Consider the following 16808-nt stretch of genomic DNA (forward strand, 5'->3'; position numbering starts at 1 on the left):
TTTAGCAGCCTGTCAATTTCATTTTCACAATTGCATCTGAATAATTTTTCCTGGGATCATTTGTCTGGTAATATAAATCCATTAGTGATAAGTCTGTATTTAGTAAGCTTATAAATGAGACTATCATCACATTTGAAAGATCATTGGGATGAGTTTACAATTCTAGGTTCGAAGTCATTTCCCCTCAGCACTTTGAAGATACTATTTTTCCTTAAGTCAGCATTGCCAACAGGAAGTCTGATGCCAATCTGATTCTCCTGTAGGTAATCTGCATTTATAACAGTTTTGGTTTTCCTTATAGGCTACTTGCATGCATATGTGTGTTTCATGCTCGTGTGCTCATCTTCCATGGGAGGATTCCGTAGGTGGTGACATGGTCTTGAAAACAGAGGCCCCTGCTTCACCCCTGTGGCTTTCTACTCTCTCATTTTATTTCTGATGTTTTCTTAGAGTGCCTATGTTTCAAATTTACCTTTTTGATCTCAGAAAGCAGTGTGACATGGGAAGAAGAGATTTTTTACTATTTTGAAGGAGGATTTAAGTTCAGATTCAGCTGACTCTAAGATCTACTCTTGAACACTCTACTCACAGGCTAGTCCTGGATGTCAAGGAGAGGAAGGTGCCGCTGCAGGCCCTGGAACACCGTATCTGTCACTCACAAAAGGCTGCTGTGAGGCACAGCAATGCCCACCCTCTTACTGAGGAGCTCAAACCAGCACACATTATCCCTAGTTTTCAGGGAGCGGTAGATGGAAAAGAAAAAGTGGATGCTCTCAATACCCCCAAAGGCAGAGAGATTTGTGAGCAGATTCTCAATCAAGGACTGCAAAGAAAGAAAACAAGCAGAGAGCTGGGGAAATGCTGATCCTTCTCTCTGAGCTGCAGTTAGAAAACAACAGCACTTAATGAACCAAAAATGGGGCTGAGCTGACAGGTTGGTAAGAAGCAGGTGCTGATCTAAATCTATATACTGTAATAGGATTACCACTTTTTCTAAGTAGGCAGTAATTATAATTGATGATAATTTATTGTTGCTTGTTTTATTTATTTGAATCTGTATGCCCCTGAGTACATAGCTATTATATTAGGAGATTTTCTCATGCAAGAAAGAATTTGTAAGTAAATAAATGGCATTTTTTCTGAGTTAGCCAGAATAATCTCCATGTGTGGGAGATGTGATAAAGCAAAGCTTTAAAACAAGGTGGGGTTCCTGGTAGGACAGAGGTGGGCATTTCATCCACGTGTGCTAGAGTAAATGGAAGATGAGACATGACTGTCTCATTAACTATTAATGAGGCAATAGCAGGATACCTATAGCCCATGAAAACAATGTTTTTTTAAAATAGCCATATGCTAGTTCCACAGCTCCCTATGGATCTTAAGCAAGTCCTTGAGCTAGAAAAACCTATGGAAGAGGGATACAGCCACTTTGTCTTCAGACTAGAAAGATGTCTTTTGTCTTTTTACACAGGAGAAGAATCTAGGCCAAGAGAGTTCAAAATCAAGATGACTTTGGAATTCTGAGTTGAAGAGGATGTTAAGAGGATGTTATCAGAAGTCAAACGTGGGAGGCACGCCAGGGAAATCAGTAATTTTCCAAAGGAGAAGGCACTTTGAGGTGACCCCATAAACCAGTTCTCAAGGCAGAGACAGAAGAGGAGAAATTGCTAGAGTTCACAGACTCCCTGCATTTGACAACCTGCAAGAAAACTTGCCCATTTCCTTCAAGTAAGTGCATAAACTTCTGGAATGGCAGGCTGCTTAGGGGATGCACCTGCCTCTGAATGCTTAGCAGAAATAATTCTGAATTATTGTGTTGCAGCTGTCAGCTCTTTTTAAAAAGCAAAGCAGACGCCTCCTTTCAGACAAATGAGGATTGCCAACATCTTGGTGGTGGCCCATCTGAATGCCACAAATTCCTCCCAGTGCTGGGGACGGGAGGGTTTGTAGCTAAAGGGGACACTGTGACAGGCCCTCATTCATTACTTTACCTCAGCCACAGACTCGCATGTTGGGGGTACACACACAACCCCGTTGCTTCTGTGCTGTCTACACAGCCTGAGTGCTTTCCTCTAGGAGGTAGGTGAAAGCAGAAATGTGCTTAAGAGCCCACAAGTCCTTCAACCCTAAGGGATAAATTGTGAAGGGAATACAGCTCGTCTTCCTCCCTGAATGGGCACCCTGGTCTGGGCAATAGAGAAAATGCTCTTATTTCTAGGCCTTATAATTTTAGCACTGGAAAGAACATGTGACAGTGCCATGCAGTGACCTCATTTGAACAAAGAGAGGCAAGGTTTACTGGTGCCCATGATGAGGGAGGAGTTAGCAGTGGGGACGGGGCTGACCCCTGGCCTCCCTTCCTGCTGAAGGAGTTGGCAGCGGGTCCCAGCCAGCCAATCCGTCCAGGTCCGGCCGCCTGTGGCTACCAGCAGCTGCAGGGACTGCCGGGGGTAAAAGGAGGCATGTCTTTCATGAGACACTCACTGGCCCTAATTGAATAACCACCGCCGTGCTGAATGTTACAAGAGACAGGGATGGTTTAATTAGTCGTTTAAACGAGTGGCAAGAAATTGTACTTACCCAACAGGCTTTTCCCCTTGCTCAGCTTCTGAATTCTGTTCATTTCATTCTGGCAAGGGAGACCTAAAAAATAATTTATGAAAGTCAGTTTCCAGATGGTACGGGATATAATCTCTAATGATTGGCTTCACTCTTGACGTGAAATGTAGACAACGACACACCTGGGAGCGGAACTGCTCCATATGCTGTTACCATGCAGCAAAACAAACTCGGGCCATTAGCGTTACTAATCAAAGAACAAGAAACTCATACCACGAGGTCCTTAAAATAGTATTTGGGGTATACTCACATTGTGCCGTAATTTTTCTTCCTACCACCAACTCAGGGAGAAACCAGGTGTCTAATAGGTGATTTACTAAGACTTTTTCCTTTCTAAGGTTTCTATGAGCTGGAAACTAGGGTGGGGCTTATCCGTGGGGCAGTGTTCTGAATCCACTAACCAGAGATGACAAATACCTATCCCAGGTCGTGCTGCAGGAGAGAGAGAGGATTAGAATGGCTACTGCGGACCTCCTGGCTTACCACCTAAGGAAAGTGAAACACAGGCCCCAGGGGACAACCAGGGAGCTGGAGGAGAGATCTGCAGAGGCAGTGAGTATAGCAGTTACTAAGGGGACTTTAGATCCAGGTTCTGCCGCTTCCTAGCTGGATACTGTAGGTGAGTCTCTTTGCATGTCCGCAGTTGTACAATGCCTGTTGTAGGAACCAGTTCTCACGGCAAAGACAGGGCGGGAGCCACCCGGCTGAGTGCGGTGTGTGGAAGCACGTGGCACACGTCTACCTCCCTAGAGAAGCACTTGCTTCCACTCCAAGTGAAATGAAAAGTGACCTCGCTAGTTCTGCAGAGCTCTATCGTGACTTGCCTTTGCAGATCGTGTGGCTCCAGGAGGCTCTGCTATTTGCTCGTGGTCCCCCTGGCACTGGCAGAGGTGTTGCGATTCTCTAGGCTCTTACCTGGGGCTTATACTGCCTCTTTCTATGCAAGTGTGGGGCTGGAAGAAAGTATCTAAGCACCTGTTTTCATCTGTTACCCTGCGGGTTGCACAAGTCACCTGGTCTTGCTGCTTGTGAGAGAAACTCGTTGTAAAATTCATTTTTGTTGACTCTGCTTTCAGAATAAAGGGGAACGATACCAACTGAAAATGGCAAAAGGAGAAACACATCCTCGCTGGATTATAACAGGTAGCAGTGACTATGACAGTCCCAGATGCTGGGCCACAGGTGGGGGGCCTGGCTTACCCTGGCACTTGCTGAAAGGGTTGCCTGTCCAGAGATGTCCCAGGTGACCAGCTCCGACTCTTGGTCAAGGGACTACGTAACCTCACTCTCGGCCTGGCACTGCACATCCGGGGAAAGCATTAACGCACAGGCTCCACGTTCTAAGGAACCCAGACTAAAATCATGATTTCATATGAACTCAAACCTATCATGAGGCTTAATGCTGACTCACTACAAGTATTTATACTAAAGTAAAAGAATGGCTATTATTTAATATTGATTTGTAGGTACTAGTAGATGTAATTAGAAAAGAGAAAGAAATGAGCTATAAAAAATGAAAAGGAAGAGAATTATTACTTACACACCTGAAAAGTCCAAGCAAACCAACCAGGATAACTTATAAGCAAAATGAGAATTTGTAAGTTGACTGAGAACAGAATTACTGTTGAAACCACCACCAATGAGGGAGTATAATGGGAAAAAAAAATCTATTTCAGTTACAAAGATAGCAAACACAAGAGAAGTACAACACCTGTGAGAATAAAAGTTAAAATGTAAACTCCACTGGTTGATAGACAGATCCTGTTCTAAGCTAAAAGGATTACGTATTATACAGCTATGAATTCCCACCTGAATAATCTAATTTTGCCTGATATGAAAAAAAAATCAGACTTACTTAATTGGATAAACTTATCCCAAAGTTCACAGAAGAAAAGAATCATATATGAGTATCCAAGAAAATTCTGAGCAAAGATTAATGGTGGCAAAGGACAGCCCTACCAGGTATTAAAACTTTGCAAAACAACTGTGATTTAAACACGTTAAAACTAATTTATGAATAAATAGGATAGAGTACTCAGAAATAGATACAAACACATATAGGGGTTTATATATACCATAGACATAAAATGGAAGCCGTGTTTCAAATTGAAGAGAGAAAAGTGGGTTAGTCAAAACAGAGAAGGGAGACTGGGTGGTGTCTCCGGGGCAGAGGAGGGGCTGGGCCCCACCTGACTGTGACACACACAACCTAGAATGACACAGAATTTCTGTAACAAACACAAAAGGTACTGAAGACAACGTAAGAGAATTGTTTTACTATCTTCAAGTGAGAAAATACCTTTCTAAGCTTAATGTAGGCTTTATGGCATCTTAAAAGCCATAAAGAAAATAAAAGATGGAGAAATTTGTCTTAGAATTTCAAATTTCTCCCTAGCTAAAAGCACAAAGTTGAATTTGGGGGAAAAAAAATCTATAATACCTCTGGCTACAAAAGCTTCAATTTCTTTAACATAGAGTTTCCTACTAAAAACAAACACAAGAGTCTAAAAGAAAAAAAATGTACCAAGAACATACAGACATATCAAGGAAGAGGAAATTCAAGATGTACCTAACACATAATGAGAAATAGTAATAAAATAGAGCCCAGAAGGAGATGTGATCATTGCCAAACTGAGAGGAAAGAAATTACAACGTTTGGTAATGCCAGGAGGAAATAAGTAATCTTAGATATTTTTGGTGAGAGTAAAAATTGGTAGAACCTCTTTGGATGTTAAATTGGAAATATTGCTCAAATTTAAAAAGGCACATGCCACTTGACTGGTAATTCTGCTTCTAGGGATGGATCTCATAATTCTATAAACATACATATCTGTACATACTTTTCCCTGAGTGCCCACATTTCTTGTTGTATGTGTGCACTGTCTATGCATATATATCTATCTATATATATATATATATATATAATGCAAATAATATTAGCAGCCATGCTCCTTTCCCGGGGGGATGGGGTAGGGCAGCTGTGCCTCTAGTATGCTGTCCCAAATACCTGGCTCATGCCGGAGCTTGGGATAAAGAGGCAGGCCAGTCTCTGCTGTTCCCCTTACCTGTGGCTGCCACACCTGGGCTTGCCCCCAGGAAGGTGGAGCACCTGCTGCCGGGCTCCTGAGCATCTTCCTGTCTGAGTCCCCTTGCGGATGACTCTCCTGCCTGACTTCAGGGTACATGAGACATCCTCGTTTCCTTCCATCTACTCCCCAAATCTTGTATGTTTCTTTCATTAACTGAAGTTTATTATGACAAAATATCCTTGTCTAGGACACTCAGCACACATCTCTACTTATCCTAGAGAAAGCTGACAAACGGCTTTCTCTAAGGGAAACATGGAGAAGTCATGTGATAATGGGAACTATGATATTCTTAAGGTATTTTTGACATTGAGAGTCTCACAATGACCTTGGGAATTATGTAGTAAAGGTTTCTATATCCATTTTACAGATGAGAAAAACTGAGACTATACAGTTAAGAGATTTTCCCAAATGGAGGAACAGATTGAAATAACAGACTTCTTGATTATAGTCTTGGGTTTTCTAATATACCACGTTCAAAGTAAAAATAGGAGAAATGGCCCCTTGGGCTTGCCATTAAATGGGATGAATTCTTCATTCTCTACCTACACGTGTCTTTCAGCACGGGTGTCCTGGGCTCTGGACCCCACCCTTCCCTCCGGCCTCACCTCCAGGCTTTTGGAAGCAGTAGCACCACTCATTGTTAGAGAGTTTTCCATCCTTGAAAGAGTCGCAAGAGTTGAAGAGAGGCTTGATGCAGGGCTCATACTTATCCAGGTAGATGGCGTTGATCTCCGAGTGGTCAAGTAGGAGATCATAGTTCATGTCCAGCTTGTTGAACATCCAGCCCAGGGAGTCCTTGCAGATGGGCAGGATGCTGGTGTCAAACCCTGCCGAGGGAAGGAAGGGCACCTCTCAGTTGCCACCAAGCCTGCTCCCTCCCCAGCTTCCTGCCCCAAGAAGAAGAGACCAAAAGCCCCCCTTCCTGTTCCTCTCCAGAGCCTGTTTCCTTCCCAGAATAGAGTTCCAGTGGTAACTCTAGAATGTTTTGTGTTTGTTGTTTTTCCAATGAAACAGTTTAAAATGCACTAAAACAGAAGCCAGCATTTGAGTAAAATATGTTCTAAAGGGAACAAATCCCTAATGCTAATTTATCTGGGATGTAAATATGGCTTTTCATTTATTGAACTTGCTTAAAACAAGGTAATGTCTGAAAGGAAGAATATAAACATGGTGACTGAGAGGTAAAACTTAGAAAACTAAAAACTATGCTTTCATATTTAAGGGAAAAAATTTGGAAAACCCAAACAAAATCTTTTAAAAAGAATAGCAGTGAAACGCAACAGCGCAGCACAGTCCAGAAGCGCTGACTGCGTCCCAGAGGACCCTCACATCCAGGCCGTCTGAGCAGTGACGGCACAACACGCCAGGTACCTGCCTCTGTTCCCCGTCCTTCTTTTCTGAAATCCCTAAGGAGAGACATGAGATGGAATCCAAACCAACTCAGACAATAATTTCTTTCTTAGTTCCCTGGGGGAGGAGGAGTTTTCGTAAAGAATTGTTTGTTTCCACAGTGGAAACCGCATGCGCTCGGCTCAGCACTAGGGATACTGAGGCACCGGAGACAGAGCCGGCGAAGGCAGGACCCAAGCCTGAACCCGTCTTTCTCTCAGGTTAGTGCATAAACTGGTTTTCTAGCACTGGTTTTTTGTTCCTGGAATACTGATGATAAAAATTAACGTTTGTGTTGCTACACATAGAACACCTTCCTAAGGGCTTCGTGCTCACCTCAGTGATACCGTGAACAGGCCCCCGAGACGGCGCCGCAGCCGCTCCACTCTACAGACGGAACACTGAGGCTCCGGGCCCCACAATTACAGACCTGGGATTCACACCCAGCAGCCCAGTCCTGAGTCTAGATTTGCAAAGCCTCCTCTCCCAGGGCCTTGGCCTTGCTGCCCCGAGGCTGTCCACGTGGCTTAGGGGCCGTATTCAGAGATGGGCAGTGACTCCCGTGGAGGGTCTGAGGCGTCCATCGCCCACTCCAGCAGTTCCTACCCACGGCCCGGTCACTGGGTCCCTGCCTGTGTCACCGGGATCTCCTGCTTACTCAGTGGGAGGTGAGCTGCAGCCAAGTGCACCCACCCTTTTGAAAGCAGTGTCTTTATAGGAGGGTCTTAGGTCTCCACTGTCCAGACGTCAGTAAAATCAGTTCAGCACCTCCTCCTCTGCGCTCACGGAACCCTGCCCTTCCCTCGTCAGTGCTTCTTAACTAGACGACAAGCTCCCTGAGGGCACACTCTCTTGCCCCTGCAGGAGCCTCAGCCTCAGCACGTAAGAGCAACATAGAAAATACATGTTGGGAGAAGTTTTCTGCAGAGTTTACCCTTTTAAACAAAATATTTCCATTTTTAAATGTGTTTCTGTATCTTAGAACACATCTTAAAAATATCCCCCTTTTCCCAGAAGACAGGCCATGGGACATAATGTGGCCCCTTCTTAGACGGCCATCATGACTGTCAACAGTGTCTGAGATGATGGCCTCAGGCACTGCTGAGTAAGGGCGGATAATTCACTCTGGCACTACACGGATCCACACTTTTGCAGAGAATGTTTTACATACCATGCATCAATTTTATAGGATATTGACATTTTAAGGGAAAGTAATTTACCCTAATACTGCATGGTTCCACACTTTTAGGTAGCATATTTTATATAATATGCATCAATTTTATAGAATATTGACATTTTAATACGTAGGAAAGAGGAATTTACGCTGACTGGTCACCAAAAAGAAGTGCAAAGCAAGCTAGTCAGTGGTCAAAAAGTCAAACCCACCGCAGCCCCACTGGAAAGGTTTCTAGAACAGAGGTGCCTGGAGCCCCGGGGAAGCAGGGTGGCCCTTCTGGTCAGCCCTGAGAGGACAGGACACAGCTGGGTCCTCTCTGCAGGTCTCCCGGACCAACAGAGACGTTGCTCCCCCCTCTGGCCGCGTGGGCGCTTTGCATTCCCTTCACTCCGCTGCTTCAGAGCATCAAACCTAAAAGGCTCCTTGGGGATTCGATTTGCTTCTGGCCAAGGGCAGGTCTTTCGGAGCAGCCGCAGGGGACTGGAGGCTGCGCGGAGCAGCCTCCTCACGTCACTCTGCTCTGCGCTGAAAGGTGGCTCACAAAGCCCCAGGGCCCGGCTGCTCCCGGAGGACCCAGGACAGAGTTTCTCTAACCATCCATGAATTAATTATCCGCAAACTCCCAGGGAACCTCTGAGGGACGGGGAAAATTCTCACAGACACAACGACCAGGAGCCACTCTCGGGACCGCGACTCCGAGGGGCAAACACTACGTTTCCCTTAAGGTAAAAGACGCAAATCATTAAAATAATTGTCCCCGGCATTGATTTTCTCCACTGATAGCTCTAGAAGACTATGAGCAGCGAGGAACAGCAGAGATTAAGGAGGCTGTTTTTATTCTGGCCAGAGACCCAATGCTAGTCCAAGGCTGGACCCAGCGGTGGCCGATGTGACTTCCCACTACTGCGTTCAGCCCGGGAGTGTCGCTGTCGAAACCGCTCAAGCACGTGGCAGGTCAGTGACGAAATGCTCAATGTTCTAAACAGCAACGTGTTTTCGTATTTTGACCAGGTAATATCAACATGGCTACACAGAAAAAGCAGTGGCAAAACTCCGTGTATCTGAACCATTGTGTTTACTAATCCATTCGGTGCGTGGAGACCCTCACACCCCTGACCACCTTTGAGTTAAAAGCGTCAAAGAGACTCCAACAAACTGCAAATACGAGGGCCCAACCCTGAGTTTTCTCTTCAGCCTACAACAAAACTGAGTGTGGTCTCTAAACTGAGGAGCTGAAGCCAGAGGGAGGATCCTTGACGAATCGCACGGTATGGACAGTGGAGGGGGACACCTGTCCGGAAGTTTCTATGGAAAACAAAACGCAGTCGACTGACGCTATCAAAGATACCTGCTGCAGTGTTGCTTATATGAGCTAAACATTGGCAACAGCCAAAAAAGGTTGAATTAAATAGTTATATCTGTAAATTGGGGTTCTTTGTACCTCTTACAAAGAGAATACTACTCAGCAGCATGAAAAGATAGTCATAATATGTTTCTAAATGATAAAAGATCATAAAACTGTAAAGTATATAACTATATACACACACACTTTCCCTATATGACAAAGAATAAACCTCAAAGTATATAACCATGGCATGCTTACAGGTGTTAAATTATAGAAAAAAATGTCACATTTCCCAAAATGTCTATATACTAAATATATTTTTTAAATCAGGCTTTAAAAAATATAAGTTGTATTTTTTTCTTGATTGTAAAGCATCTCTCCTTCTCCCTATTTCTGAGACTGAGACATATTTAAAGTCCATGTGTACATTTAATACAGTGTTTCCTTTTTCACCCCAAACTGATACTACTGCCTCAACATCTAATAACTGAGGAGATACGACATTTGAAATGCAATGCATGGGGTAAAGTGAAGTGGCCTTACTGCCTTGGGCGGTGTCAGAGCTGGTGGGCTTGATGACTCTGTTCGCGTCCTCGTGAAGAGCTCCAAACCAGTCTTTCAGGCGGGAAGCAAGGCTCCGCAACTCCTTGTCTGTGCAGGCTGAGAAAAGCAAGCAGAACGACCCGTCAGTGCGTGGCTTTCTGCCCTCAGTGTGCAAGGCAAGGCTCCTAGCAAAGCCATGTTCAAAGCAAACCTCCCCATCCAACCGTGCTATAATCCTACCCCCACCCTGAAAACACCCCACAGGATGCTGTTACCACAAGTAAAGAGTAGGACAGAGAGAGCCCAGCCTTCCAGGGCAAGTGGCCATTGTTCAGAACTTGCGTTTGGACGGCCCCGAGCTGTAGGGGCCAGCTGCACTGGTCTCAGTTGTGCAGCACCCTCCAAGGACTGTCAGGTCCCTTTGGCTAACAGCATAAAGCTTGCTATTGCAGTTTTGCCAGAGAAGATTACATTTTCCACTAAACTCATGCCAAGAGATTAACACCCAGGAATAGCTAATGCTCTTAGGGAGAGAGGCTGCCTAGGACACCAAAAGATCCTAGTAATAGCAGACTCTCAATTTTGTTTTAGCCCAAGGTTTGGATTTGTGGATTTGGCCTATTTTGCTCGGCTTCCTGTGGACTCATTTTGACTTTCCGCTCTAGACGGATGGATGCCTTCTCCATGAAAGAGTCCTTTCTATCTCAGCCCAGCTCTGACTACCCAGCTCGTCTTGCAGGGTAAGACGAAGTCACTGGGGCAGACGGATACTCCTGAGAACAAGAACATCCAGACGGACGGCTGGATGGGTGGGCAGGGGAGGAGGTGGGTACAAATTATCTGACGGTCTCTTAGAATGTGGGGCTAAGACTCGAGAGGAGACATCCCGAGAGAGGGAAGATGGCACAGAGAAGGGGGCTGACTTTCCCAGCCCCCCGATTTTCCCTCAGGGCATACCCTAAACCTGGGTACTTAGAGTCCCAGCAAAGGGTCCAGGCACAAAAGACACAGAAAAACCAGCTATGCAGTTGGTGGCCTTTAGCATCTGGAGAGACCATCAGAGACCTGAGAGCCCAAAATTCCAATGAGTAAAAAGGGGCAAAGAACTGGACGTCACACCTGTCACTTTTCCCAAAGTCTAAAGCTACAGAAGCAGGCAGCTAAGGAGTTAAGCAAAAATGCTGTCACAACGCAGAGTCCAGTTCTGAACGTCTCATGGTGCTGAGGAGACCCAGGTCAGGGCCCTGAACCTGCCAGGACAGGGAGCCCAGTGGGCAATGCGGGCTCTCCACGGGAAGCCCCGGGGGCGGCGACGGAGGAGAATTAGAGTCTCACCAAGACTCCAAACCAGCCTGCAGTCAGCACAGGGCCTGACTGAATTAAGGCGATCGGTCCCCATGTGTCTGCCTTGCAAAGGACAAGGGGAATCCCCTCCAGAAGAAAATACCATACAGATCTCTCATTGTTATGCTCTGTGTCTGGGGCTTGGTGGAGAACCCAGCTTCCCAGACCTCAAGCAGGAAAGGTCTCTCCCCACCCCGCACACTGACCAGGCTGGGTCTACACAACCTGAGCACAATCCTTTATGAGTGTGTTGCCTTTGTCCTTGCCATGGTCCAGACCCCAAACTCTGCAAAGCACGGGATGCATTTGTGTCCCGTGTTTCTATCCAAGTTGTTAATGACCTCAAGACATTGTGTTGCTTTTACCAACCAAGGCATTACTGTATTTTAAAACACCAGCCAGGAAATGGCATTGAGAAATGTCTCAACAGGCAGCAGAGTACGACGGCGCAGGAGTCACACTGCCTGGAATGAATGCCAGCGTTGCCACTCATGGATGGGTGACCTCAGACAAGTCACAGGACCTCTCAGCACCTCGACTTCCTTATCTGTACACTCGGGATGATAATACCATCCTATGACTATAAATCAGGGAACGCGTGTAAAGTTCCTAGCAAAGTACATGGTATGTGGTATCTACCTAGCATGTACCGGCTATGATTTTTATTATTTTTAATTAAAAATTTACGGGCAACCTTAGAGCTAGCATAATAGCATTCAGAGAACCAATAAGACAAACAAAACTAAACTCTCTTCGGCCACATAGGAAATCGGTAAAAATGGATATTTACACTATCCCATAAATTGCCCTTAGCCATATATGGCTATTTACATTTATTAAAATTAAAATTTGATTCCTCAGTTGCACCACCCCATTCCAAGCCCTCAGTAGTCACACATGGCTGGTGACAGGACTGGGCAGCCCTGGGTGAAGTTAGTGAACTTGCTGGAGGTTCCTCATGATACCCTGACACCCATGTTTGTGCCTCTACTAAGACTGGTCCTCAGGAGCAGGTGACACTAACACGCTTACGGCCCCCCGCTCAGAGCCTCCGGGGGGAAGAGGTGCTCGCTTTTCTGACACTGCACAGCTCTGTGCAGGGGCGAGATTCAGTCTGTTTTAATGAAGGGAATAGGATACTGCCAAGTGCACACTTGAAAATACAAAATTAATAGCATCTATTTATTCTCTATCGCCATGCACACCATCTATTCTAAATGTTCTCTGAGCAGAGAAAATTGCCAAGTCAACTTGCAAAGGAAATCTCACACTGCAAGATAAATTAGTCCTGTTTAACAAAACCCTGACAGATGTGCAGGTAATCTGCATCTTTATAAGACTGATGAATTTTCCACAGGCTTTCCCATGTACCCAGGCCTTGGATGGCTGATGCAATCAGGCACTGGCATCTTGAAAGAGTGACCCTGTCACTCAGGGACAAGTCCACAAGCAGGGAGCCCTTGGCGTGGGTTGAGATCAGAAAACGGAAATGGAGACGGCGGCACTCAGTTACTGGGCCCCGTTCTCTCTCACCGTCCCCAACTGGATAGTCCTCATGAGGAGAAAACCAGCCACAGACGCCTCCAGCTTGATACGTCCCAGAGAAAAAAATATCAGAGCAGCGGCCTTCCGAGAGCGGTTTGCTTGGATTTGGCGTTCCAGCCGCAACACCCAGGCCGGCTACGGGAGAAAAGTACCTGCCTTTTAAGGTGCCCGTCACCGCCCCGGCTCCAGGTATGGACTGGGGATTGATGCCTTTAGAAATGGGAGACCCAAAGGCCACATCCCACACACTTAGTTCCTTCCAAGGGAAAGGTAATATTTTGTGGGAACAAAGCCACACACAGAACCACACCCCCTGCCACCTGGCTCTCTGCCCGCAGGTGGGCCACCCCTGTGCTTCCTGGAGAGGGGTCCTCATGGCCTCTCCACACGTCCTGGCAGGAGGAGCAGGGTGCTCAGGCCATCAGCATCCGACTCTTTAGAGGACACGAGGGTGCTTGCTTGGGAGAGGGTTGGTTTAATCACAAAGACTAGGACCCGATCTCTTTTGCCATTACGTTGCCCCGCTGGGTGGACGTGAGCCAGCTAGCCCCTCCGGTTCTCCCACATTCAGTTATATTCCTGCCCTGTGCCCTGGTTTCAGCTCACTTTTAATTGCTCTCATTCCCCCAGCAGGCTCTGCCCAGCAGCCTACTTCTCAAGGATGGTCCCTATCCGCCTTCCTGTTCCTACAGATCACTGCACATCTTTCTTACATCATGTCCATCTGCCCCCGAGTGGCTGGTTTGTGGGCAGCATCTCTGGGATCCACTGACCCCCCCCCCCATGCCGGTCTGTGCCTCCTCCTGTCATCAAAAATGGTGCCACCACGTACTCCTGTCCTCACACACACACTGGGGACCTGTCCTGGATTTCTCCGTCATCTTCTCCCTCCCTATCATGGGGCCACAGAAAGGCTCGCTGCTTCTTGCTTTCAGCCTTTGTTCCAGTCCCTGATGCCACCCTTACCTCCCACCAAAACAACTGGCACAGGCTCCTCATTGGTCCCCCGTCTCGCTCCCCACGTTCCCTTCTCCATCCCCCAGCCACAATGATCTTTCTAAAACTGACATGTGATCAAGTCACTCTCTTGCTGGAGCTACTTCAGAGGCTCCCAGTTACTCTAGAAGTCTAAGCTCTATAACGTGACCCGCAGGACCCACGGCCTGAAGACCTCACAGGCTCTCTCCGGCATCCTCTCTCCCTCGGCCTCCGGGCTCCGGCCGTGCTGCCCTGCGCACACTTCTGCCTGGATACACCTCTCCTGGCTGCCTTGCTAACACCAGTTCCTCCAGCAGATCTCGACTTTACAGTGACTTCCTCTTAGAAGACTCCCTAACCCTCAAACTAGTGAGTTTTCCCTTTCCTGTGCTCCGAACGCCCTGCTATTTGACGGCATTCATCCACTTGTAATTTCTCACTCAGCGCCCATCACCCTCCAGATCACAGCAACACGAAACATGCCCCGAGTCTGCCTCAGCACGGGGGCCCAGCCTCTAACTCGGCCAGCTCCTAGCATGAAGAACGCTCTCGATGCATACCTATTGACTGCACACAATCACCCCACTGCTGCCTTTTGCAAACTTCAGTTTTTCCATCTGCAAAATGGCATAATAAAGCTTAGCTCACAGCGTGACTGCACAGAATGAGATGAAAGCTGTAAAACATAGTTCAGAGCTACTGGCGTATAGCAGGAACTCAATGCATTTATGTTCCCCTTCCCATACCCCAACTGTCTACATAATATGTTAGAATTTTATTGCTATGCTTTTTGTAAGCCTGAGGAGATGCTTGTGATAGAAAGAATAACATCCCTCCTTACTCATTTCATAGGTGGGTCAGTTTCTGTCTGCCTTCTCCCAAGTACATAAGATCCACAGTGTGGGGACTGGTCTGACTTCCCCACATCTGCACTGCTGGCACTTTCCCTAGGGTGATAATATTAGTTGTTCACAATGTATTTATGAAAAGCATGAATGAGTGAGCTCGTGGACTGCGACCTCCCACAGTTGCACAGCTCTTACATGGTGGAGACAGGATTGGAATCAGGCCGTTATCTTGCTGGGCCGTCCCTGCGTGCGGGACTGGCTTGTGGGTAGCCAGCACTAACTTAGCAATTAATATATTTGGTCCATACTCTGGGTTGGAAAAAAAAAACAAAAACCAAAACTCAGGCCCTCACCTGTGAAGGAAGCTCTGCCAGTGATGCAGGTGAGGCAGCCGCTGAGTGACACAGGACAAGGGGCAGCAACTGCCTGCCTTAGGCTCGGTGTGGGGACAAGGAGGGACTGCAAGCAGCCGCTGCGTGTGTCACGCGTGCACCCACCGGGGCTTTGTTAGAAAAGAGCCCCGTGCCGTTCACTGCACATGCCTCCAACACGTGGAAAAGGACAGCCCCTCCCCCAGGAACACGCAGCGCTCAGGCAGAGAGGGGCCCGGGTAATTCGCTGCTCTCCCCGTGGACTTTGCCTGTCTGTCTGGAGAATGTGAACAAAATCCAACGAGCAAGTGTAAACAAGGCACGTGCCGTCTCCGTGGAAGGTATACTGCCGTAGGATGAAAATGTGATCACTTTTTTCATCTGGGCACCTTCGCCCCGCTCCACCCAAGGCATGAAGGTTTAAAGGGCTTTAAGCCAGACTGGGTTTGACGCAGACAGTGTTTAAACAAAGCCTGGAGGGCAGTTAGGTGTCTGGGAATTACCGTTGCCTGTACTACAGGACGGAGACGGCTTCTCTGCAGCCCTGGTGAGGTTAGAGGTGAGGGGGCTCTGACCAATTAGTATTTGCTTACGGGGCAGTTAGACTGCGGGCAGTGGTACTGCAGGGAGAGAGGGGCTGCCTCCTAACTGAACGCGTGTCAGTAGTCTGGCTCTGCCTGCCCCTGGGCCCCCTCCCCCCTGGCCCCTCTGTCCTCCCTCTGACAAAGCCAAGGGCTAGTGAAGAGCTGGTGAGGAAGTTTCAAAACAGCTTATGGTTTTGAAAGAGGAGACATAGGAGCTAGGAAACTCAAGCTTCTGTGAAAAGTGCTACCAAAGGCCACAACGGGTGTTCCACGCTGGTCTCAGCTTATTGATAACTTTGTGGGCTGAATGACACTCTATGAAGCCCTTTCAGAGGATTAGATAGAAACAAGGAAGACAAGGAAACAATCAGAGGTATAAAAAATATCTCTGAGATGAGAGATGAGATAAAAAATGGAGGTGGGGACAGAGGAGAGAAATTCTCATTCAAAGCTGTAGCATCACTGTCTAATAGAGTGATGGACCATGAGCAAGTGTGAGTGAGTGACTGAGTCTCTGTGTTAGAAATCCCAACTGAAGACACTTTGAACACCCAACTGGGGATGTCTGAAAATGGCAGATCTGACACACGGCATCATAGGATATCTGTAAACCTCTGCTAGGGAACCAATTACTGGTGTGCTCTTGTCATGCATGGACTCTTTCAGCTAAAGGACCAAATGAAAAAAATATACACCCCCAAACCCTGGCACATGGACCAACCTTCCTCTCCCACCTTAGCCTCACCAGTGCTTATTTCAGGGCTCTGGCAGAGGCTAATATGAAAACACTCTGAGTTTAATTTAACCTTTAGTGCCTCCAAAGGTAATTAAAGAATTGGGCCAGACTCAAGTCCTTTTTGGAAGCAGGATGGGAGGCCTTTCAGAAATGAAGACTTGGGTCTGGTCCTTTCAAACAAATCTCCTTCAGCCCTCCTAGGTGCTGTTACGAATAATTACTGATTCAGAGCAGCACTGG

At 46.9% G+C, this 16808-nt stretch overlaps 1 protein-coding gene across 2 annotated transcripts in view; it reads right to left on the reverse strand.

Annotated features, from left to right (window-relative positions):
* The window catches only part of SPOCK1 (SPARC (osteonectin), cwcv and kazal like domains proteoglycan 1), a 460391-nt gene that overhangs the window by 5305 nt on the left and 438278 nt on the right, over positions 1-16808 (reverse strand). For both annotated transcript variants that reach the window (XM_069484074.1, XM_069484075.1), the window contains exons 6-8: positions 10163-10279; positions 6314-6535; positions 2581-2643 (exon numbers count right to left, since the gene is read on the reverse strand). In XM_069484074.1, the coding sequence (XP_069340175.1) occupies positions 2581-2643; positions 6314-6535; positions 10163-10279 (402 nt within the window). The remainder of the gene's footprint in view (positions 1-2580; positions 2644-6313; positions 6536-10162; positions 10280-16808) is intronic.

The sequence above is a fragment of the Eulemur rufifrons genome, chromosome 10 (assembly GCF_041146395.1).
Source record: "Eulemur rufifrons isolate Redbay chromosome 10, OSU_ERuf_1, whole genome shotgun sequence".
In the NCBI taxonomy this organism is placed as follows: Eukaryota; Metazoa; Chordata; class Mammalia; order Primates; family Lemuridae; genus Eulemur; species Eulemur rufifrons.